Source organism: Macaca thibetana, chromosome 1 (genome assembly GCF_024542745.1).
Source record: "Macaca thibetana thibetana isolate TM-01 chromosome 1, ASM2454274v1, whole genome shotgun sequence".
NCBI lineage: Eukaryota > Metazoa > Chordata > Mammalia > Primates > Cercopithecidae > Macaca > Macaca thibetana.
In genome coordinates, this window is record NC_065578.1 from 189,499,702 (window position 1) to 189,524,949 (window position 25,248).

A 25,248-nucleotide genomic window follows, 5' to 3' on the forward strand; every position below is an offset into this window, starting at 1 on the left:
AAGATGAAAATTTAAAAATTCTGTAAACTGACAATAATAGTGATACAACTTATCAAAACCTGTGGGATACAGCAAAAGTGGTGCTAAGAGGAAAGTTCACAGCATTAAATGCCTACATCAAAATTCTGAGAGAGTACAAATAGACAATCTAAGGTCAAACCTCAAGGAACTAGATAAACAAGAACAAACTCAAACCCAGCAGAAGAAAAGAAATGATAAAGATCAAAGCAGAACTAAATGAAATTGAAACAGAAAAAACAGTACAAAAGAGAAATGAAAGAGCCGGTTCTTTGAAAAGATATACAAAATGCATAGACCATTATCAAGATTAACCAAGAAAAGAGAGAAGATCCAAATAAGCTCAATTAGAAACAAGATGGGGCCTGGCGCGGTGGCTCACACCTGTAATCCTAACACTTCGGGAGGCCAAGGTGGGCAGATCACCTGAGGTCAGGAGTTCGAGACCAGCCTGCCCAACATGGCGAAACCCTGTCTCTACTAAAAATAAAAAAATTAGCTGGGCGTGGTGGCAGGTGCCTGTAATCCCAGCTACTCGGGAGGCTGAGGCAGAAGAATTGTTTGAACCCGGGAGGTGGAGGTTGCTGTGAGCCGAGACTGTGCCACTGCACTCCAGCCTGGGCGACAAGTGTGAAACCCCATATCAAAAAGATAGAGAAAAAAAGGGAGACATTACAACCGATATGTGCACAAACTAGAAAACCTAGAGGAGATTAATAAGTTCCTGAAAATATACAACCCTCCTAAATTAAACCAGGAAGAAACAGAAACCCTGAACAGAGCAATAACAACAGTGAGATTGAAATGACAATTTAAAAAATTGCCAACAAAAAAAGTCCAGGACCAGATGGATTCACAGTTGAATTCTCTCAGACATTTAAAGAAGAATTGGGCCAGGCGCGATGGTTCATGCCTGTAATCCCAGCACTTTGGGAGGCTGAGGTGGCGGATTGCCTGAGCTCAGGAGTTTGAGACCAGTCTGGGCAAAATGGTGAAACCCTGTCTCCACTAAAATACAAAAAATTAGCTGGGTGTGGTGGTGGGTGCCTGTAGTTCCGGATACTCAGGAGACTAAGGCAGGAGAATCGCTTGAACCCAGGAGGCGGAGGTTGCAGTGAGCTGAGATCGTGCTACTGTACTCCAGCCTGGGCGACAGAGCGAGACTCTGTCTCCAAAAAAAAAAAGAATTGGTACCAATCCTACGTACACTATTCCAAAAGACAGAGAAAGAGGGAATCCTCCCTAAATCATTCTATGAAGCCAGTATCACCCTAATACCGAAACCAGGAAAGAACATAACAAAGAAAACTACAGACCAATAACCCTGATGAACATAGATGCAAAAATCCTCAACAAAATAATAGCTAACTGAATCCAACAGCATATCAAAAAGATAATCCACCATCATCAAGTGGGTTTCATACCAGGGATGAAGGGATAGTTTAACATATGCAGGTCAATAACTGTGATATACCACATAAACAGAATTAAAAACAAAAATCATATGATCATCTCAATAGATACAGAAAAAGCATTTGACAAAATCTAGCATCATTTATGATTAAAACCCTCAGGAAAATCGGCATAGAAGGGATATACCTTAAGGTAATAAAAACCATCTATGACAAACCTGCAGCCAATATTATACTGAACAGGAAAAGTTGAAAGCATCCCCCTGAGAACTGGAACAAAACAAAGATGCACACTTTCACCACTTCTATTCAACATAGTACTTTAAGTCCTAGCCAAAGCAATCACACAAGAGAAAGAAATAAAGGGCATCCAGGACCGGGTGCAGCAGCTCACGCCTGTACTCCCAACACTTTGGGACGCCGAAGCAGGTGGATTGCCTGAGCTCAGGAGTTTGGGAGCAGCCTGGGCAACATGGCAAAACCCTGTCTCTACAAAAAAATACAAAAATTAGCCGGGCATGATGGTGTTCACCTGTAGTCCCAACTATGTAGGGGGCTGAGGCGGGAGGATCGCTTGTGCCTAGGAGGTCAAAGCTGTAGTGAGCTGTGTTTGCACCAAAACACTCCAGCCTGGGGGACAGAGCAAGACCCCATCTCTTAGAACAAACAAACAAATGAAATAAAGGGCATCCAGGTCATTAAAGAGAAAGTCAAACTGTCGCTGTTTGCCGACGATATGATTGTATACCTAGAAAACCCTAAAGACTCATCCAAAAAGCTCCTATAACTGGTAAATGAATTCAGTAAAGTTTCAGGGTACAAAATTAATGTACACAAACCAGTAGCACTGCTATACATGAAGAGCGACCAAGCTGAGAATCAAATCAAGAACCCAACCCCTTTTATAGTAACTGCAAAAAAAAAAAAAAAAAAAAAAGATAAAATACTGAGGAATATATCTCACTACAGAAGTGAAAGTCTCTACAAAAACACTGCTGAAAGAAATCATAGGTGACACAAACAAATGGAAACACATCGCATGCTCACGAATGGGTAGAATCAATATTGTGAAAATGACTATACTGCCAAGAGAATCTATAAATTCAATGCAATTCCCATCAAAATACCACCATCATTCTTCACAGAAATAGAAAAAACAATCCTAAAATTCATATGGAACCAAAAATGAGCCCACATACCCAAAGGAAGGCTAAGCAAATCTGGAGGCATCACATAACTTGACTTCAAACTATTTTACAAGGCTATAGTCACTAAAACAGCATGGTACTGGTATAAAAATAGGTACACAGACCAATGGAAAGAATAGAGGACCCAGAAATAAAGCCAAATAGTTAAAGCCAACTGATCTTTGACAAAGCAAACAAAAACATAATGTGGGGAAAGGACATCCTATTCAGCAAATGGTGCTGGGATAATTGGGAAGCCACGTGTAGAAGAATGAAACTGAATCTTCATCTCTCACCTTATACATAAATCAACTCAAGATGGATCAAAGACTTAAATCTAAGACATGAAACCATAAAAATTCTAGAAGACAACATTGGAAAAAACCCTTCTAGACATTGGTGTAGGCAATGAGTTCATGATCAAGAACCAAAAGCAAATGCAACAAAAACAAAGATAAATAGATGGAACTTAAACTAAAAAGCTTCTGCACAGCAAAAGAAATAATCAGCAGAGTAAACAGATAACCCACGGAGTGGGAGAGAATGTTTGCAAACTACGGATCCAACAACAGGCTAATATACAGAATCTACAAGGAATTCAAACAAATCACCAAGAAAAAAAAACAATTCCATCAAAAAGTGGGCTAAAGACCAATAGACAATTCTCAAAAGAAGATATACAAATGGCCAACAAACGTACGAAAAACTGCTCAACATCACTAATGATCAGCAAATCAAAGCCACAATGTGATACCACTTTACTCCTGCAAGAATGGCCATAATTTAAAAAATTAAAAAATAGGCCAGGTACGGTGGCTCACGCCTGTAATCCCAGCACTTTGGGAGGCCAAGGTGGGTGGATCACCTGAGGTCAGGAGTTTGAGACCAGCCTGGCCAACATTTTGAAACCCCATCTCTACTAAAAATAGGAAAATTAGCTTGGTGTGGTGGCAAATGCCTGTAATCCCAGCTACTCAGGAGGCTGAAGTGGGAGAATCGCTTGAACCTGGGAGGCGGAAGTTGCAGTGAGCCGAGATCATGCCACTGCACTCCAGCCTGGGCAACGCAGTGAGACTCTGTCTCAAAATTAAAAAAAAAAAAAAAGATGTTGGCATGGATGTGGTGAAAAGGGAACACTTTTACATTGCTGTTTGGAATGTGAACTAGTACAACCACTATGGAAAACAGTATGGAGATTCCTTAAAGAACTAAAAGTATATCTACCATTTCATCCAGCAATCCCACTACTGGTTACCTGCCCAGAGGAAAAGAAGTCATTATATGAAAAAGACACTTGTATACGCATGTTTATAGCAGCACAATTCGCAACTGCAAAAATATGGAACCAGCCCAAATGCCCATCAATCAATGAGTAGATAAAGAAAATGTGGTATGTACATATACCACAGAATACTACTCAGCCATAAAAAGGAACGGTGACTCACACCTGTAATCCCAGTACTTTGGGAGGCTGAGGCAAGCAGATCATTTGAGGCCAGGAATTTGAGACCAGCTTGGCCAACATGGTGAAACTCCATCTCTAATAAAAATACAAAAATTAGCTGGACATGGTGGCGTGTACGTATAGTCCCAGCTACTTGGGAGGCTGAGGCAGGAGAATCACTTGAACCCAGGAGGCAGAAGTTGCAGGGAGCTGAGACTGAGCCCTGCTGCACTCCATCCTGGGCAACAGTGAGATTCTGTCTCAAAAAAAAAAAAAAAAAAAGAAAAGAAAAAAAAAACAAAGATATAATGGCATTTGCAGCAATCTGGATGGAGTTGGCTGGAGACCTTTATTCTAAGTGATGTAACTCAGGAATGGAAAACTAAAAATCCTATGTTCTCCCTTATAAGAGGGAGCTAAGCTATGAGGATGCAAAGTCATAAGAATGACACAATGGACTTTGGGGATTCAGGGGGAAGCATGGGAGGTGTGTGAGGGATAAAAGACTACACACTGGGTATAGTGTACACTGCTCCGGTGGTGGGTGCACCAAAATCTCAGAAATCACCACTGAAGAACTTATTCATATAATCAAACACCACCTGTTCTCCAAAAAATGATTGGGGGAAAAAAAAGTATGGTCCTGAGCTGATCAGTTTACTGCAAAATAAATAAAAATATGATTTTTTAAAAAGTTGTAAAACAGACAATGTTTTTCCTTTGATTAAAACCCTTTAATGGTTTTCTAGCACTCTTAGGATCAATCTCAAATTCTTTTTTTTATTTTTTTTTTGAGATAGCGTCTGGCTCTCTCACCCAGGCTGGAGTGCAGTGGCACGATCTTGGCTCACTGCAACCTCTACCTCCTGGGCTTAAGCCATCCTCCCACCCCAGCCTCCTAAGTAGCTGGGACTAGGGGCGCACGCCACCATGCCCGACTAATTTTTGTATTTTTTGTAGAGATAGGGTTTCGCCATGTTGTCCAGGCTAGTCTTGAACTCCTGAGCTCATGCAATCTGCCCGCCTCAGCCTCCCAAAGTGCTGGGATTACAGGCATGTGCCATTGTGCCAGGCCAATCTCAAATTCTTAATGTAGTCTATCAACCTCAGTGTTATTTAGCCCTCTTCTTTCTGTGTAATCACTATGTAACATCCTCTAACCCCCTTGGTCTCTGGGTCTCACTGGTTTTTTTTTTAGGTCTTCAAACTAGTGATGCTTTTTAACGTCTCAGGATTTTGCACAAGTTGTTCCAGAACCAAAGTTAAATTTCTCTGTAATACACTCTTAAATCATCTAGGGCTGCTGCTTTGTAACACCCATTAACTGTAGTTAATTATTTGTATAATTAAGTGTTTAATGATTACCTTCCCTGCTAGATTATAAACTCCACGAATACAGAGACTCTAGATTTCTAGTTCACTATTGTAGCCTATGTTCCCAAGCACAGTGGCTGAAACATAGTAGCCTTACAATTATTTGTTAAATAAATAAGGGAAAGATAGCAGGTTTAATGAAAAGTCTTTTGATAACATCTAAACTCATCTTTTCAGATTATTAGTTTACCAAATAAGCTATAATCTATAATTTATTCTGAATAATCCACATAATCAGGAAGGAAATATCTTATATAAATGATGATACCAGGTATCCTATCAGGCATAGATCCTCTTAGGAATTAAACTCTATTTTGGCTTATAATCTTTTTTTTAAAATCTTCTTTTTTTTCCTTTCTTTTTTTTTGCTTATACTTTTATGAATACAGTTACGGAGAATCAATCCCTAAATCTTAACTTTTGCTGGTAGAACACAAAATTGGCCTCTAAAATAAAAGCTAGGTTTAGGATTTATAATAACTTACTTCTTTGCTATTATAAGTTAGAATCAGCAGGAAATACCCAGGCAATTTAACAGAATGTGAACCTGTATTGCTCTCTGACAAATAGATCATAAGTGCATTGGAACACCAAGTGCAACTCACCTCTTGAAAGTTATGTTGGGTGAACTTGTCTGCTATCCTTAGCAACTCACGACATGAATGTGTGTCAGCAAAAGCCCGAATGCCCAGGCAGTTAGAAGGATCTAATTGTCTCTTTAAGAATTCACAGCAGGCTTCCTGTATTTCTGCCAGCTGGAGGAGGCAAGCAGCTGGCAGAAGAGTCTGAACATTGCCCTCTTCTACTGTTATCTGGGAGGTATATGCAAAGTCAATCAGTAATTCCATAGCCCTCTCATCGATGTCGCGGATCACTACTTCTGTCTGACGGCTCTCTGCCAATTCTCCTGTAAACATAGCTCGGAAGTAGGGACTACAGGCTGACAAAATGACTCGATGGGCATATATCTTCTTGGCGCCCACAACTAGCACCACATCACATAGCTCCCGGTGCTTTCTCAGAAGGTTAATCACTTCCAAGGTTTGTCGAGGGTGCTTGTCTGAGATATAGGGCATGCGGGCAGGTTGGGGAACCCCTTCTGGTAGTTTGTTGGGGTCTCCAAGGGTGCAGCGGCTTGTTACATCCATTCCAGTCTCTCCTGGTCGAATGTTGGTACACCTATAGGAATGATGGGGGAGAGAAAGAAGATGGCAGTATTATTATAAACTCTTTTCTCCCCTTAAATGTTTGTAATTCAAGCGATAAGGAAACGTAATTAGCTTGGTGATTTTTTTTTTTTTTTTAATTTTTTTGTAGAGATGATGTCTCACTGTGTTGCCCAGATTGGTCTCAAACTCCTGGGCTCAAGTGATCCTGTTGCCTCCACCTCCCATAAGCCAACATGCCTGGTCTACATAAACCATTTAAATTCCAGCTACTATGGTAATAAAACTTTTAGATAAGGTGGTTATGCTTATCCATTTTAAAAATTAAGCCCAAGTTAACATGCTTCAATTAATAGTTCAATTTTGAATTAAAGACAATCTAAAAAGTTTGGATTGACGGCCAGGTGTGGTGGCTCATGTCTGTAACCCCTGGGAGACCAAGGTAAGCTGATCACTTGAGGCCAGGAGTTTGAAACCAGCCTGGTGAATGTGGCAAAACCCTGTCTCTACTAAAATTACAGAAAAATTAGCCATGTGTGGTGGCACATGCCTGTAATCCCAGCTGCTTGGGTGGCTGAAGCACAAGAATCACTTGAACCCTGGAGGCACAGGCTGCAGTAAGCCGAGATTGCATCACCGCACTCCAGTCTGGGTGACAGAGAGAGACCCTGTCTCAAAAAAAAAAAAAAGTCTGGATTGAAATTTATCTTTACATAGAATCTTTGCAAGTTTATTGAGATTAAAATAGTAAAGAAAATGGCAAGCTAAATGATGATTTAGCAGGACTCCAAAGAGCCTCCAGGTCGATTTTGTTAGACTAATTTGGGTCTAATTTCCTATTAGAGATATTAAATATGATAAGCCTCAATTAAAAGTACTACATATGTCAAACTGCTGTCAAATTGGTCTGAATCACTGAGGTTTCGGTATGATTATAAAATAAATGAATAAGTTCATAAACAGACATTCTTCAATTTATAAGTAAGTAGTATTTAAAAGTTGATTCTAAAAGTTTATTTATTTGGAGGTTTGTATTTTTCTATGGTAAGAGTGCTGTAAATGGGGACTAGGTTTAGTTGTAAAATTCAGTGCATCATAAGAAGCATTAAAAAATGAAATAGAAAGTAACAGCATACATTTCATTAAGTACGTTCAATTGCGTGTATGTACACACACAAATTCGTATAGATATGCATCACTGGTTCCCTTTGTAAACTGCAGGTTATATCAAAAAAGTTTAAATGCCACTGCCCTGAGTCTTGAAGTCCCAAGACGCAAGGAACAATAGGTACAAGAAGGGAGAAGGAAAAGAATCTCTCTCTTTTTCAGATTATTCTACAATTTGTTGTTGCTGGGTTTTTATATTTATTAATTTAAAAAAAAATTTTGAGATGAGGGTCTCACTATGTTGCCCATGCTGGTCTTGAACTCCTAGGCTCAAGCAATCCTCCTGAGTAGCTGGGATTAAAGGCACATGCCACCATGCTGGGTTGGTTTTTTTTTTTTTTTTTTTTTTTTTTTTGAGACAGAGTCTGGCTCTGTCGCGAAGGCTGGAGTGCAGTGGCACAATCTCGGCTCATTGCAACTTCCGCCTCCCGGGTTCAAGCGATTCTCCCACCTCAGCCTCCCAAGTAGCTGGGACTACAGGTGCGTGCCACCATGCCTGGCTAATTTTTTGTATTTTTAGTAGATACGGGGGTTTCACCGTGTTAGCCAGGATGGTCTCGATCTCCTGACTTCGTGATCCACCTGCCTCAGCCTCCCAAAGTGCTAGGATTACAGGCATGAGCCACTGCGCGTGGCCGTTTTTGGTTTTTAAACAAAAGCTTTAGAGAAGCATGATGGCTCGAGCTAGTATACATAAACTGTAGAAGTCTATAAGTTGGGCATTTCCTGTACATTTAGGTATGTGTTGTCTAAACTTGTGTTAAAGGACGTATTTTTTAGAAGCTGCAATAATTAGGCCGGGCGCGGTGGCTCAAGCCTGTGATCCCAGCACTTTGGGAGGCCGAGACGGGCGGATCACAAGGTCAGGAGATCGAGACCATCCTGGCTAACATGGTGAAACCCCGTCTCTACTAAAAATACAAAAATACTAGCCGGGCGAGGTGGCGGGCGCCTGTAGTCCCAGCTACTCGGGAGGCTGAGGCAGGAGAATGGCGTAAACCCGGGAGGCGGAGCTTGCAGTGAGCTGAGATCCGGCCACTGCACTCCAGCCTGGGCGACAGAGCGAGACTCCGTCTCAAAAAAAAAAAAAAAAAAAAGAAGCTGCAATAATTATTTTCCTTTAAAATGGGTTCTGGACAAAAAGGTGGTGGAGTATCTGTAAATTGCTCAAATTTGATGAACACTGCCTTACAGGATCAGAGTATATATGTATGTGTCTATAAATCTTACAAGTTGGTGTTCTTCACAAGTCTTCAAATATGAAAACTGCCCCTTCTTGCTTGTGTGGAGATCTAGATATGGAATGGAATGGATCATCGGATCATGTAGCATAATGCCCTCCTTTTACAGATGAAGAAACTAGTTTGGTTACGTGACTTACTCAAAATCATGAAGCTCTCAGTCTCTGGATGCTTTAGGGTAAACCACGCATCTCCTGAGGTACTGTGAATATTTAATAACTGTAATTCATGTGAGTACTGGGAGGTGAGGAGAGGGAAGAGTTTCTAGGATGATTTAGCAATTCAAAATAAGGTTTTGTTTTGTTTTTTCTTATGGATTACCCAAATTTCTGTACAACTGTTTTTAAAAGCCCAAGAAACTACACCAAATACAGACTTTTTTTTTTTAGATTCGGTCATCATGAAAAATTTCATCAGTGAAATATCAAGAAGAGTCAAATAATTTGGTAAAAGAAGCCTATAAAATGCATTTCATATTTAAGGGAATAAGCATAACAAAGTGAACTTACATCATCCCTTTTCTAACTAAAATTAACTGGATGGTATAAGAAATTTTCAGAATTACTTTTAAGTATTGATAAAATACTTAAAATACTTTTATTATCTTTAAAGTCATTCCAGATAATACATAAGATACAAATTTGTATCTTTTCTTTGCAACAGGGTCTTGCTTTATCACCCAGGCTGGAATACAGTGGTTTGATCATGGCTCACTGCTGCCTCGACCTCCCAGGCTCAAGTGATCCTCCCACCTCAGCCCCCCAAGTAGCTGGGACTACGGGTGTGAGTCACCGTGCCTGGCTTGAAAATTTGTATCTTATATTCATATTTCATATGTGGAAATTCAGGTGTGAAATTACTAGGTAAAAGTCACAAATTACTGACAAATAATTAGAAATAAGATATTTGGATTTTTTTTATCACATTACATAAGCATGGCAGAGAAAAGACAATCTATGACTCTTAATTAAAATAACTATTCTTTTAACAAATACTAATTGCTTTTAATGTACAAAGCATTCTGCTATAGACTGTGGGAAATTCAAAGTAATATAAAGAAGCAATCTCTAGAGGAGGAGATACATGAATAACCAGTAAGAGGGCAACCAGGACAAAAGATGTGGTTCAAACGTAACAATTTTTGGAGCTAGGCTGAGCCTAGTGGATCATGCCTGTAATCCCAGCACTTTGGGAGGTTGAGGTGGGGGGATCCCTTAAACCCAGGAGTTTGAGACATGCCTGGGCAACATAGTGAGGCCCCATCTCTAGAAAAAAAAAAACCAGAAAAACCCAAAAACATATAGATAATGTATGTATATGTTTATATATATATAAAAGAATTTTTGGAGGTGATACATATGTTTAGGACCTCGATTGTGATGATATCATGGGTGTACACATATGCCCAAACTCATCAAAATGCATACATAAAATATGTACAATTTTTTGTATATCAATTATACCTAAATAAAGCTTAAAAGTTATTCAGAAAGGCAAAATCTATGAAGCATTTGTTTAACATCATTCAGAAAGATTCCGGATCTGACAGGTGTCATCTATCAGGTTACCACAAGGGTGTGTGTTTTGTTGTGAAGTAGGAATATCACAGTGGGTTTTCCCAGAGCTTAAGGGAAGTGTCTCACATCCATGCTCCAGATCGGTATATTTCTGTTTCTGATTCTTATTAAGCAGTCCTCTGATGGAAAATTCTTCCAAAAGTACCATGCTACTTAAAAGGGGGATGACTCAAGCATTCTGATCACTGAGTTCTAGGTCAGCCTCATGTGAGTCTCTCTCAGATACTAGTCATCTACCACTACTGAGAGAGTCTAATATCTAGCCTGCAAAGGACAGCATCCCTATCGGTCTTCTACTTCCAAAGCTGTAGCACTAACAGGAACTACAGTATAATAAAACACAAAGGTGTAAAAGGAGTCTCCTGAGAAGGACAGAAAAATCCATAAGGACGTTCTAGGAAGAAGAAATTGCTTGTGCATTGCAAAGATATAACACGAAAACAAAAAACATGGTTCTTCTTTTCTTCAACAAGAAGCAATTTTTCCAAAATACTTATACATTTGGTAAAAACATCACTGTTTGTGCTTGGCAATTTTAAAGACTAAAACATAAAGCTGAGCCGTTAAAGAATAATTTTTATCATCCACATAAACAATCAAGAATGCTTTTAACCACAGAGCTAAAATGGTGCCTTGTACATAAGAGCTGCTGAAAGAATCACATGATTAACAGTGGTAAAATCAAGCTTCTTTTTAAAAAAAGTAACAAAGACAAAAGACCAACTCAAAAATTCCTGGAATACTGACACTGAATGCTGAAAGTAAAGTGTTATTGTCACAACCTTAGTTATGTACATAAAGATGCTACTGTTGAACTGAGATATGAACAATTTTTTATTTCACCTAAGTACAATGTGGGTAAACTAAGCTAATATCTCCGTTTTTCCTTTAAATGTACCATAGTGCCAGGCGCGGTGGCTCACACCTGTAATCCCAGCACTTTGGGAGGCAGAGGTGTCTGGATCACCTGAGGTCAGAAGTTCAAGAACCAGCCTGGCCAACCTGGTGAGGCCCCATCTGTACTAAAAATACAAAAATTAGCTGGACATGGTGGCGCATGCCTGTAATCCCAGCTACCTGGGAGGCTGAGGCAAGAGAATCGTTTGAACCCGGAGGCAGAGGTTGCAGTGAACCCAGATTGCGCCACTGCACTACTCCAGCCTGGGCAACAAAAGCAAAACTCCATGTCAAAAAAAAAAAAAAAAGAAAAAAAAGCTCTTATTACTGCATTAGTATAGTAGAATCTTTTTTTCTTTTTGTTTTTTTAGAAATAAGGTGTTGCTCTGTCACTGACGATGAAGTGCAGTGGTGTGCTCATAGCTCACTGCAGCCTCAAGCTCCTGGTTGAAGCGATCCTCTCAACTCAGCCTCCTGAGTAGTTAGGCCCTCAGGTGCATAATACCACGCCTGGCTAAATTTTAATTTTTTTCTAGAGACAAAGTCTCTCTATGTTTCCCAGTCTGGTCTAGAACTCCTGGCCTCAAGTGATCCTCCTGCCTCAGCCTCCCAAAGTGCTGGGATCACAGGTGTAGGCCACCATGCCCCCAGCCATTGGTGTCCATCCATATAATTTTCACTTTAGGAAATATCATTCATCTTTTGTCTTTTTTTCTCAACCTGTTAACAATGTAAAAACTAGCTGGGCATGGTGGCTCACAGCTGTAATCCAAGCACTTTGGGAGGTTGAGGCAGGAGGATCGTTTGAGCTTAGGAGTTTGAGACCAGCCTGGGCAATAAAATGAGATTCCATCTCTACAAAAAAATTTAAAAATTAGCCAGGTGTGGTGACATGTGTGACAGGTGCTTCTTGTATAGCTTGCAGAACCATAAGCCAAGATTAACCTCTTTTTTTTTTTTTTAAATAAATTACCCAGTCTCAGGTACTTCTTTACTGCAATGCAAAATGGACTAATACACTATCTAAATGAACATTTCACCTTTCCTACTTCAAAAATTTTGTTTTACTTTGAAAATTAACAACTTGACCTTAAAAAAGATTCAGTTGCACTGACCCTCATTTATAGTCCTAAATATACTTGAATAGAGAGAGCTAGAGATTTGGGTATATAAACCCTCAAAACAGAAATACCTCAAAGTGCCAGTACTGCTTACTAGAAGGGGTCCCAATAGGCACTCTATTCCATACCTGATTCCACACCAGAAAGCCAAGCTATTAACCTCTTCATTTGAAAATTGGTTGTGAATGTTTTAGTCCCAAGGCATCTCATCACTGCTTATTAGATAAAATGAGCATAAGCCTTGGGAGCCTTGGTCCAGTGATCGAGACCAAGATGGAGCAGGAAGGGTAAATCCTCATACAAGCATGCTAGTTTCCCTTTATATCAGGATAGCAAAAGCCTTCCTAGAATACCCCTCAACAACTACTGCTGACATCTCATTGGTAGCACGGTGTCACACAGCCCTTCCCATATGCAGAGACAACTAAGAAATCAAGGAGAGTATTTAATTTTCTAGTGTCTATAGTAGGTGGAAGAAAGGAAGAGATGTGCAAGCTAACCTACAGTGCATGCCACACTAGGGAATAGTTAAATCAAGCAAGTGTATGTTTTACCACTATTTTTAAGCATACACTTTAGACTGACTAGAACAAATTGAAAATTTCAAAGATATGAGATTGGAAATTTTGTCTTCTGAAATTAAACTCAAGGAGTAGCTCAGCTATCCTTCAATGTGAGTAAAAAACTATCAATAAAAACTCTAGATACTGTTAAATAAAATAAGACCCGAAGCATGTAAAGCTTCTTACTCATTTTAGAGACTTTATGGGGTCTTCCTGCTAGGCCCCACTGTAAACACCCCTGGTACTCACTACAGTTCTGTCCTCAGCATTCTCCTTTTCTCTTCTACCATCACTTATGCCTACAGCTTGAAGAACCTTCTTGGTACTGATGACTCACATTTTAAAAAAATTTCTAGCCCAAATCTCTCTTCTGCCCCCGACTCATATTCCAATCACATGCTGGATACCTCCACCTGGCTGTTTCCCAAACACAATAGTATTAAAAGTATATGAAACAGAATCTATTCTTGGCTTGCTGAAACCTGTTCCTCTTCCTGTATTTTTCTTTTTAATCTTATCATGGCAGCACCTAGTTTCCTAAGTTTGGAGTCATTTATAACACTACCTTTTTCTCACTCCATGTTCACCAAATCCTTTTGATTTTACTATTATACAAGCTCTCAATTCCATCCTCTTCTCTCAACCCTCACTGCCATAGATCTACTTCAGGTTCTCATCTTTGATCTGAACTACCACAACTAGTTAAAATTCATTTCCTTGCCATAATTTCTTCTCTCTTTCCAATCCATCCCCCATGTGCCTAGAAATCAGCTCAAAGAACAAACGATGTATATAATAATGTCCATTGGCTCTTAAATACCTAAAGTTTGAATTCTTTCCCATGGCTGTAGCCTCAATTTCCATATTTTCTACTTCCCCTTCTTCCCCAAAATACCCTATACTCCACATATACTCACTGTTCCATGCATGTCAGACAATTCTGGGTCTTGGTGCTCTCTCTTTTCCTTTTTTTTTTTTTTTTTGCACAAGTTGTTCCTTCCTTTTATGGTGTCCTTAATTAACTCCCTTCTTTAGAAGTAAATTCTTATTCTTCCTAGAAGATCCAGCTCAAATATTGCCATTTCTGTGATGCTTCCTCATCTCCACAGAGCAGTTCCCTCCTCTAAGTTTACATCTCTATTAAAATTCTGTTAATGTTTGTTAGTTAATTAACTAATTACATTTTAGAGATGAAGTCTCGCCCTGTCATCTGGGCTGGAGTGCAGTGGTGCAATCATAGCTCACTGCAGCCTCGAACACCTAGGCTCAAGTGATCTTCCTGCCTCCTCCATCTCCCAAAGTGCTGGGATTACAGGTATGAGTCACTGCACCAGGCCAATATTGTATCATGATATCTGTTTTCATCACTTGATCTGTATCACACAATATACAGGTATACAGTGGTATTATATAAAGGTTTGACATATGAATAAACCAATTTCTACAATCAGGCTGTTTTCTACTAATATATTCAAGAAAACTTGGAAAAATTACATTACAAAATATTTGGTATCTCTAAATAAATGAATGATTAAAAAATAATACCTTGGGAAACAAACACATTGTTGGTAAAGACTATGGATTGGTATAACTCTAAGGGCAAAAATTTGTCAATGTCCACCAAAATTAAAAAATGTACATACTCTTTAGGCAATTCTAAACCTAAGACTTATTCTTTTTTTTTTGAGATGGAGGCTTATGCTTTCGTCAGGCTGGAGTGCAGTGGTGTGATTTTGGCTCACTGCAACCTCCGCCTGCCGGGTTCAAGTGATTCTCCTGCCTCAGCCTCCCAACTGGGACTGTAGCTGGGACTAGAGGCACACGCCACCATGCCCAGCTAATTTTTGTATTTTCAGTAGAGAAGGGGTTTCATCACGTTGGCCAGGATGGTCTTGATCTCTTGACTTTGTGATTCGCCCACCTCGGCCTCCCAAAGTGCTTCGATTACAGACATGAGCCACTGCGCCCAGCCAGAACTTATTCTATACTTACACATTTGGGCAAAAACCACCTACAAGGATATTCATTGCAGACAGAACTGGTTGTAACAGCAAAACGGTTGAAATAAATCTCTCTCAAATGGGACTGGTTAACAAAGGTGCATATAGACAATGGAATACCACATAACTATTAAAAGGAATAAGGTAAGTCTATATGCATTTGTTACAATTTACAAAACAATTTTTCAAGTGAATAAAGATACAGAAGAATGTGCATGATATGCTGACATTAGTGTCTTTTCAAATGCATTTTATTTTCTTATTTTTATTTATTTATTTAAGAGATGGGGTCTCTCTCTGTTACCCGGGCAGGAGTGCAGTGGTATGATCACCACAGCCTCGAACTCCTGGGCTCAAGCAATCCTCCTGCTTCAGCCTCCTATGTAGCTGGGATTACAAGTATGAACCACTATGCCCTGCAACATTTGTGTCTTTTTTTTTTTTTTTTTTTTTTTTTTTGAGACAGTGTCTTGCTCTGTTGCCCAGGTTGGGGTTCAATGGTGTGATCACAGCTTACTGCAGCCTCTGCCTCCCAGACTCAAGTGATCCTCTTACCTCAGCCTCCTGAGTAGCTAGAACTTCAGGCATCTGCCACAACACTTGGCTAAATTTTTTTTGTTTCCTTTTTGTAGAGATGGGGTTTTGTCATGTTGCCCAGGCTGGTCTTGAACTTTTGGGCTCAAGGGATCTGCCTGCCTCAGCCTCCCAAAGTGCTGGGATTATAGGCGTGAGCCACTGTGCCCAGCCATCTTCTCTTTTTAAAAGCTACTAATGTTGGCCAGGTGCGGTGGCTCACGCCTGTAATCCCAACACTTTGGGAGGCATAGGCAGGCAGATTCCTTGAGCCCAGGAATTTGAGACCAGCCTGGGCAACATGGCAAAACCCTGTGTCTACAAAATAAAAATTAAAAAAATGAAAAGACATCTTTTTTTTTTATTTTTTATTATTATTATACTTTAAGTTCTAGGGTACATGTGCATAACGTGCAGGTTTGTTACATATGTATACTTGTGCCATGTTGGTGTGCTGCACCCATCAACTTGTCAGCACCCATCAACTCGTCATTTACATCAGGTATAACTCCCAATGCAATCCCTCCCCCCTCCCCCCAAGACATCTTATATATATTTGTGTATGAACTACAATCCCTCTAAAAGAATGCATAAGAAACTGCTTACAGTGGTTGCCTCTGGAGAGAAGAACTGGGAACTGGGGTCAGCAATGGGAGAGTTAACTTTTCACTGAATATCCTATTGTATCTTTTAAATTTTGCACCGTGTATGCAAATGATGGTACATAAATGATGCAATAAAACTTTAATAATAAAATGCCAATTGATTTCATAAAACTTTATAATCAAAAATTAGAACACCTTTAACAATAATTTTCAGTCTTTTCTTGTTCATAGATTTTTTTTTTGTTTTTTGGAGGGGCAAAGTCTGCAGAAACTGTTCAGTCCTATTTAAACAATTACTCAGTAATCATTAGGTGTTAGTGATGCAAATATAGGAAGACATGAGACTAAAAGAGCTCGCAATCTAGTAGGCAGAATGAACATGTATTCAAACAGTCTCAATATAAAAAGTTACTTCTCAAAGCTTCTTTAATAGCAGCTGAGTATAAACCCAGCATTACAGAGACTGCCTTCTGGGTTAAATCAGCAAAAATGATAGCCCAACAAGAAAAGGATAGGGAAGTGTGACCATGATTGAAAGTAGGAAGCAGGTAGAAGTAAGACCAGAGACCAATGTGAGTAGGCTAGGCTCTGGCCAAGTGACAGTGATGAAGAAGGAGCTGTAACTTAACAATTAAACAGCACTAGAATTATCCAACATGATTTTGAATAGCTGACAGTATTATGTAATAAAGCAAGAAAAAAGGAGCAGGTATGAGTGATTAAGCAAATATTTTATATAGACTACTGATAAACCAAAAACATTCCCACGCTCTGCTATTCTTTTAAAAAATAATAAGCTCTTATTTTAGCAATTACATAAGACATGACATTTTATGGTAGCTGGAGATGAGACACAATCAGTGGGTTTTGCAATAAAGTTAGAATGAAGTGATGAAGCATTTGATATATGTTGTTAATTTTTTCATGTACATTGTGGTAAAATATTATTCCTGCCACAGAATAAAATATAAATAAGATAATAGTATTTTTCACCTTGGTAACATCTTTTCATCTGGAAAAAAAGGAGCAGGCATGAGTGATTCAGTAAGTATTTTATATAGACTACTGATAAACCAAAAACATTCCCACATTTAAAGCATTTGCAAATATCCATTAATCCCCAATATCCTGATTAGATACATTAAAGAAGTAAGCTGGGGGCCGGGCGCGGTGGCTCAAGCCTGTAATCCCAGCACTTTGGGAGGCCGAGACGGGCGGATCACGAGGCCAGGAGATCGAGAGACGATCCCGGCTAACACGGTGAAACCCCGTCTCTACTAAAAAATACAAAAAAAAACTAGCCGGGCGAGGTGGCGGGCGCCTGTAGTCCCAGCTACTCGGGAGGCTGAGGCAGGAGAACGGCGTAAACCCGGGAGGCGGAGCTTGCAGTGAGCTGAGATCCGGCCACTGCACTCCAGCCTGGGTGACAGAGCAAGACTCCGTCTCAAAAAAAAAAAAAAAAAAAAAAAAAAAAAGCTGGGGTACAGAGAAGGTGAACAGCTCAAGGTCAATTGATAAATCAATAAAAGATTTGGAAAAAGATATACATTCTGGTTCTTGCTCCAAGTTCTGAGTTATAAGTCATATTCCCATTATAAAATGTTTCTTCTCTTAAAAGAACTGCAAAAGTTGTTTACCGTTGATGTTAAATAACAAATGATTAAATAGAGTTCAATAAATAGAAAACAAATGTAAAAACCAAAGAAATAGAACTTGGCTGATTTTGTATCAATAAAGGTTCTAGTTTCATTTGTTAGAACAGAATGAGAAAAAGCATTATTAAATTCTAGGGTTGGGAGGGCCTATTTAATTGTATTTTCCCAGACATTGTTCTATTTTTCTATGGACTAAGTTATTATGTCTAATACCTATTTTAGTCGTTATACAATCTTCCCTGCAATGCAGCTATTTTAATTAACAGAACACATGTATTATTGAACATCAAGGAAATAACCAAAACCATAATTAGGCATGCAGTACAGTGTATTGTAAATAATTATGATTCTTACATGGGAACAGAATCCTCTACATTTTATAGGGAATTGAAGATAATAAATCCACATAGTATCATAATGAACTTAATGATTATTTACCTTAAAAAAAAAAACATGAAAAAGGAAAATTAAGTGTTTACATACAATCCACGGCACTTTTCAGAAATTTAACTTCTGTATTTTATTCTATTAAAAAGCGATTAATTCTTAATATTACTTTTGATTTATTGTAGAACAAGACTCATTAGTTCCAAGCAGAATTTAGTAAGATTGAAACTCTTTTTTAAAATTTTTAATTATTACATGCTGAATTTTAATCAGTGAAACCAAAGGTTTTCTTCCTGAATGCCTACCTGCGCATTGGCTTTCCTTCCATGCACCATGAAAAGTACCCTTCACCACACTCTAAAGCCGAACCTAAGACAACAGAAAAGCAGGAACTTAATAAAAGCTATTTCTGATCTTTACAGTAACACTCTTTATCTAATCATTTCACTCATTTCGTCAGTTATCAAGAGTTTCATATTCTATATCACAGGCCTTTTGCAGATGCACAATAACTTAACCTAGTACATTTCAGATTACCATCCTTACTCTGCATGCTAAAACGATTAAAGTAAAGGGGAGGTAAAGTATGCTAAATAGTCCCGACTGTTAGGTCAGTCTTGTTCCTCTTCAAAAAGTGCTTGGAGATACTTAACTGTGATCTCGCCAACAAGTATATTTACAGAGCAATCACCAGATACCCACAGCAGTACTAACCTGATAGATCACATAGAGAACACGCTGCTTTAACAACGAATCTGAAGGTTGTTAACTTGTCCCGAAGTGACAGGAGGAGGAGGCGTCGGCATTTGCCTTTACAAACAACTCCGCTTCCGACAGCCCAGGGAGCTTGAACAAGCCAGGGAAAGTATGGCTCCAGACTAACACTCTTTACATGCATTTCCTTCAGTTCCCGAAACAATGTTCACTACCCACGTAGCAGGATTTCGCCAGGTCCCGAGGGTTAAATGGGGGCGCACAGTACTTTCTTCCTTCCCTGAATTCCAAACACTGTCTGGGGAAGCTGTCCAGGGTGCGGAACCCCAGCACTACCAAGCAGGACACAGCCCAGGGCCTCCTCTGGCTTCCGAGATAGGCTGTCAGCCAGCGGGAGCGCACTCTGGCGCTCCGCGAGGCCCGGCCCCAGCGCCCCAACAGTCTCTTCTCGGCGCCGACAGACAGGCGACCGACCAAGCACAACCCTGACTGACCCCATGGGGCAGCTCAGCAACTTGGCACCACATATTTGCGAACCCTGGGGCGCTGTCCGCTGTCCCCTGCTCTAAGGCGGCTGGCTCACTTACCGGCTCTGACACTTTCTTCTCTGCCGCAGCCTCCTCCGTCTACTCCGCCCTCCACTCCTCTCTGCCTCCTCCTCCACCGCTGCTAGCTCAGGCAGGATGCCGCTCTTAAAGCTATTTCCTTTCCCTTCACCCGCCCATGTCCAGAAGCAGGAAGTAGTCCTATTCTTAAATCGTTCCCGCAGGAAGCCACATACTCCGCCAAGGGGTTCCGGTGCGGCTCCGGAAGTGCCCTTTGCTGGGGCATTCGGGTAACCTCAAAAGCTGTTTATCCTTGTGGGGGTTCTTTGTATCCCAAGAGTAACCATTTTTAGAGTTCACTACGGAACTGGCAGTGTTTGAATACTGAAGCCTCCTCTTTTCTTCTCTGTTTTCGTCAGCAAAGGCAGTAGTCAAAGGGTAGTCACAGAAAGCTAAGAATTTTTATCTCTTTTTAGTTGGTGGGTCTCCTTTTGGCACAATGTTCCTAATTGTGGATTGGATTATTGCATGCACACATGGGTTGTCGTGTATCTGTCAGGCCTCTACTATGTGCAAGGTGCAGAAGTTACATAGACAGATCAGAGATAGCCCTTACTCTCCAGATTTCCCACAGTCGAACTTTCAAGACACCAGGATTTTATCCAGGCTCTAAGGCTGTGTTAGTTTGCCCTTTCTACTTAGTATTCACCACCAGACACATCTTCTGTGGATTCACTTTAATGTTAGGGAGGGAAGAGTATATTTTCTTAAAAAAATTTTTTTTCGGTAGCAAGCAGAGCCAAAAAAGTATATTTTTCAAGTTATCTTTTCCTCCAGATTTTCCCATAGCACACAGTCACCTGAATTTTACTGTATATTAATATTTAGAAAACAAGTGATACAAGTGTAAGGTGGGGATTACTATTTCAGGAATGTCAGAGAAAGACTGTTGATGATTTCCTGATAAGTATACTTGGCTAAGTATTAACCAGATTTTCTTTAACTGTTCTTATATGTAGAATCTACACGGGTTTGTCTAGTTGTTTCTGAGGGGAAAGGATACCTCTTGTTAATTAGCTTGTAGTGGAAAATGCATGGCCTTTAGATCCAGATGTAGTGGCCCAGTGGATTCTTCTTGCCTGCTGCCCGGATACAGATTATTTATCAAGGTATAGGGATTGCAATAGAGAAAGAGTTTTACACAACATTGAGTGGAAAAATGGAAGAAGTTTTATTGTTACTCAAATCAGTTATATTATTACTCAAATCAGCCTCCTGGAACATTTGGGGGCTAGGGTTTGGGGAAAGGGGTAGGGATGGCTAGGGAATGGGTGGTTTGGGGAAAGGGGTAGGGATGGCTAGGGAATGGGTGCTTGCTGCTGACTGGTTGGGGGTGCAGTCACAGGGGTATGGGAGATGGTCCTCCTGCCTACTGAGTCGTTGCTGGGTGGAGCCACAGGAACAGTTGGTGGGTCTAGGTGGAGCCATCAGTAGTCAAACATGCAAAAAACTTAAAAATATACCCCAAAAGGCCAATCCTAGATTCTACAATAGTGATGTTTTCTGCAGGAGTAATTGGGGAAATTGCATATCTTGTGACCTCTGGAATAATGGCTGGCAATCACTTATGTCTACACTTAACAGAATTCAGGCTCATCTATCCCTCTAGTCTGGTGGTTTCTCATTAGCTTTACAAAGACAGTTGAGTTTTGGTGAAGGACTATAATTATTTAAACTATTAAACTAAATGTCTCCCAAAGTTATCTTGGCTTAAGCCCAGGAATAATTAAGGACAGGCTGAAAGCTAAAGGCAAGATGGGGTTTGGCTAGATCAGATCTCCTCCACTGCTATAATTTTCTCACTGATAGAATTTTTGCAAAGGGGGTTTCAGTTTGCAAAGGCGATTTCACGGATACACATAGGTATAAATCTTAGACCTGTAACTGACTAGCTTTGTGATCTTATTTGAAATTTTTACTGCATGTGTATATGTGATATATATACAGATGCAGCAAAATGATTTCTTTTCCACATTTTAAAACTTTAAATAAATTGTATCAAAGCATATGTATTCTTTCACAACTTCCATTTTCCACTCAACATTCTGTTTGTAAGATTTGTCCATGTTGATCAATGAAGGTCCAATTCGGTGATTCTCAAAGGGCGGTCCTGGACCAGCAACATCAACATCGTTTGGAAAATGCCAACCCTTGAGTCCCATTACAGACCTATTGAATCAAAAACTGAAGGTTGGCCCCAGTAATTTGTGTTGTAACAAGTTCTCCAGGTGATTATAGTGCATGGTAAAGTTTGAGAACTACTGCACTAATTTATTTATTTTCACTGCTATATAGTATTATATGAATATACCATAGATTTTAAAAAATGTTTTTTCTGCAGATTTTGACTATTTCCAGTTTTCTCTATTACAAACAGTGCTACAATGTAAATTCTTGCATATACCGCCTTGTGTACACCTGTAAGTGTTTCTTTGGTGTGTGCACGCAGAAGCAAAATTGCTGGGTTGTTTGCTATGCACAGCTTCAACTGTATTAGCACTAGTCAAATTGCTCTCTAAAGTCATTATTCTATTTCAATAATAATAATACTAGCAAATACTTATGTAGCATGTTATAGTAACTCGTCATTACTCACACTAGTCCTCTCGAGGTAGGATCTATTATCATTCCTGTCTCACAGATGGCACCAAGATGTTATGTAAGTTGCCCAAAGTCACACAGCTAGTTATGAAGTAGAGCAAGAACTTAAAACAATACACAATGGCTCTAGAGTCTGTGCTTTCAGTTACAATGCTGTGTTGTCTCTCCATTACAAGTGTTTGAGGGTTTTTGTTGGTCTATATTATCATCAAAGTTGGTGCTTTCCAAATTTAAATTTGTTTTTGCCAATTGGATGGGTATAAAATGGTAATTCACTGTGGTTTAGATGTTTATTTCTCTCATCACTGTTCAAACATTTTTCATATGTGAAAGTGGTATTCAGTTTTCCCTTCTATGAATTGCTTATTGTAAAAGATGCCTTCAAAGTGACTTTTATTTTTTCTGTAATATGAATTATATTTATAATTCATAGTATAGGTATGAAAATGTTACTATATGATATAAAAATGTTACTAAAAATGCTGCTAACCAAAGACTGATTTTAAAACTCCTGTCTAGCATAAGAGCAGTCCCTCCTATTTCCATAAATCTGTGGTTCACTCCCCAACCCACTGCAATCTGGTTTGTGCTTCTGCTACTCTGCTTCTTTTTAAAGTGGAGAAGTTCAGTGTGAATCAACCCTTTTTATTTATGTCAAGAACTAGAGAACTCCATTTAGAAATGTGTATATGGTAAACCTGGCATTTGCAGTAATTACAGTTTTTCTGCCACCTGAGTAAGACTATGCCCTATGGGAGCCTGAATTTCTAGTTGAAAATATACATTTAGATTGGGTGTGTGAAAGGAAAATATCTTGGGCCCCCCAAATCACTAAGCTAAAGGGAAAAGTCAAGCCGGGAACTGCTTAGGGCAAACCTGCCTCCCATTCTATTCAAAGTCACCCCTCTGCTCACTGAGATAAATGCATATCTGATTGCCTCCTGTGGAGAGACTAATCAGAAACTTAAAAGAATGCAACAATTTGTCTCTTATCTACCTATGACCTGGAAGCCCTCTCCCTGCTTCGAGTTGTCCTGCCTTTCCAGACCGAACCAATGTTCATCTTACATATGTTGTTTGATGTTTCATGTCTCCCTAAAATGTATAAAACCAAACTGTGGTCTGATCACCTTGGGCACATGCGATCAGGACCTCTCCTGAGGCTGTGTCACAGGTGCATCCTCAACCTTGGCAAAATAAACTTTCTAAATTAACTGAGACCTGTTTCAGATTTTTGGGGTTCATGGGTGTGAGGTAGTGACAACAGCCAAATAATTCTTTTAAGGGGTTGCTGAGTTTACCTTATAGTTTTTCAATCAAAAATTATGTCTTGTTTCCAATGTATAAAATACAGTGGTTGAACCTAAGGTTTAGTTGTAGGTGAGATCCACAGGACCCATTGTTTGTGGAATTTTCATTCTTCTTCTTCTTCTTCTTCTTTTTTTTTTTTTTTTTTTTGAAGCAGAGTCTCAATCTGTTACCTAGGCTGGAGTACAGTAGTGCAATCACAGCTCACTGTTGCCTCCGCCTCCTGGGCTCAAATGATCCTCTCATCTTGTTACGGTAGGTGGCTAGCCAGGCATGTGCGAGACAGGAGAGGGCTTCCCCCACACCTCACCAGGAATGTCAGGCCAGGCAGTTGTCACACTGTGTCTCTAATACAATAATTGGTTGCAAACAGCACCAGGGAGAGGCAGTTTCCCAATAGATAAAAACACCTGAAACTGGTGGCAGCCTCTCAATAAGATCTCAGGAATTGGGTGAGTGGGCTCCAGCATGTGCATTAAAGGGCAAAATGGCAGAGTTTAGCTGGTATATGACCTTCCGGGGGCATTCCACCAGAATGGGAAGAACGCCTCAATTGAGCATGTGTACAGCTCCAGTAAACATACTCTGCATGCTCCCCTCCCAGGCACTAGCAGGCCATTGCACATGTGGACAACCCACCCCAAGGGAAGAATCAGGGCAGAAGGGATGCAAGACCCCAGAAGTATGCCAGCATATAAAACCCTAAGTCAAAAGGTCAAACTTCACACTTGTTTTCAAGTTGCCTGCTTGGACTTCTTCCAGGTGTACTTTCCTTCCTTTCACTCCTGCTCTAAAACTTGCCTCCGTCTCTTCTGCCTCATGGCCCTCAGTCAAATTCTTTCTTCTGAGGAGGAAAGAATTGAGGTTGCTGCAGACCCACACAGATTCACCACTGGTAACAACTTCAGCCTCTTCAGTAGCTGGGACCACAGGCATGTTCCACCATGCCCAGCTAAATTTTTTTTTTTTTTTTTTTTTTTTTTTTTTGTAGAGACGAGGTCTCACTATGTAGCCCAGGCTGGTCTTGGACTCTTGGGCTCAAGTGATCCTCCCACCTTGGCCTCCCAAAGTGCTAGGATTAGAGACATTAACCACCGTACCCAGCAACTTTTTATTCTTGCGGAGACAGACAGTATAAAATTGAACCATGAATTACACAATTAGTTGTTCAATTATGATTGAGGTAATTGAAAGTGATCTACTGGGTGCTAAGAAAACATCTAGTAGGGTGGCTCATGCCTGTAATCCCAGCTCTTTGGGAGACCAAGGCAGAAGTATTGCTTGAGCCCAGGAGTTTGAAACCAGTTGGGGCAACATAGGGAGACTTTGTCTCTACAAAAAAATTAAAAATTAACTGGGCGTGGTGTCACACACCTCTAGTCCCAGCTCCTCGGAAGGCTGAGGTGGGAGGATCTCTTGAGCCCAGGAGGTTGAAGCTGCAGTGAGCTGTGATTGTGCCATTACACTTTACCCTGGGCAACAGAGTAAGACCCTGTCTAAAAGAAAAAAAAAAAGAAAACATTTAGTAGGGTGCCCAGATATGGTCTAGAGGGTAACAGAAAGTATGGTGTGCAGCCTTTAAGATGGCTCTAAGTCTTCTCTGCCTCTTGGTTTTCATGCCCTCATGTAATCC

At 40.0% G+C, this 25,248-nt stretch overlaps 1 protein-coding gene across 2 annotated transcripts in view; it reads right to left on the minus strand.

The window, feature by feature from the left end:
* The window catches only part of KLHL20 (kelch like family member 20), a 61,180-nt gene extending 41,326 nt beyond the window's left edge, over positions 1-19,854 (minus strand). The window contains exons 1-4 of one of the 2 annotated variants that reach the window (XM_050767871.1): positions 19,689-19,854; positions 19,102-19,233; positions 18,693-18,756; positions 6,041-6,614 (exon numbers count right to left, since the gene is read on the minus strand). In XM_050767871.1, the coding sequence (XP_050623828.1) occupies positions 6,041-6,614; positions 18,693-18,715 (597 nt within the window). In that variant the 5' untranslated portion in view covers positions 18,716-18,756; positions 19,102-19,233; positions 19,689-19,854. The remainder of the gene's footprint in view (positions 1-6,040; positions 6,615-18,692; positions 18,757-19,101; positions 19,234-19,688) is intronic. The other variant, XM_050767862.1, reaches the window with a different exon arrangement.
* Between the last annotated feature and the right edge of the window lie 5,394 nt (positions 19,855-25,248).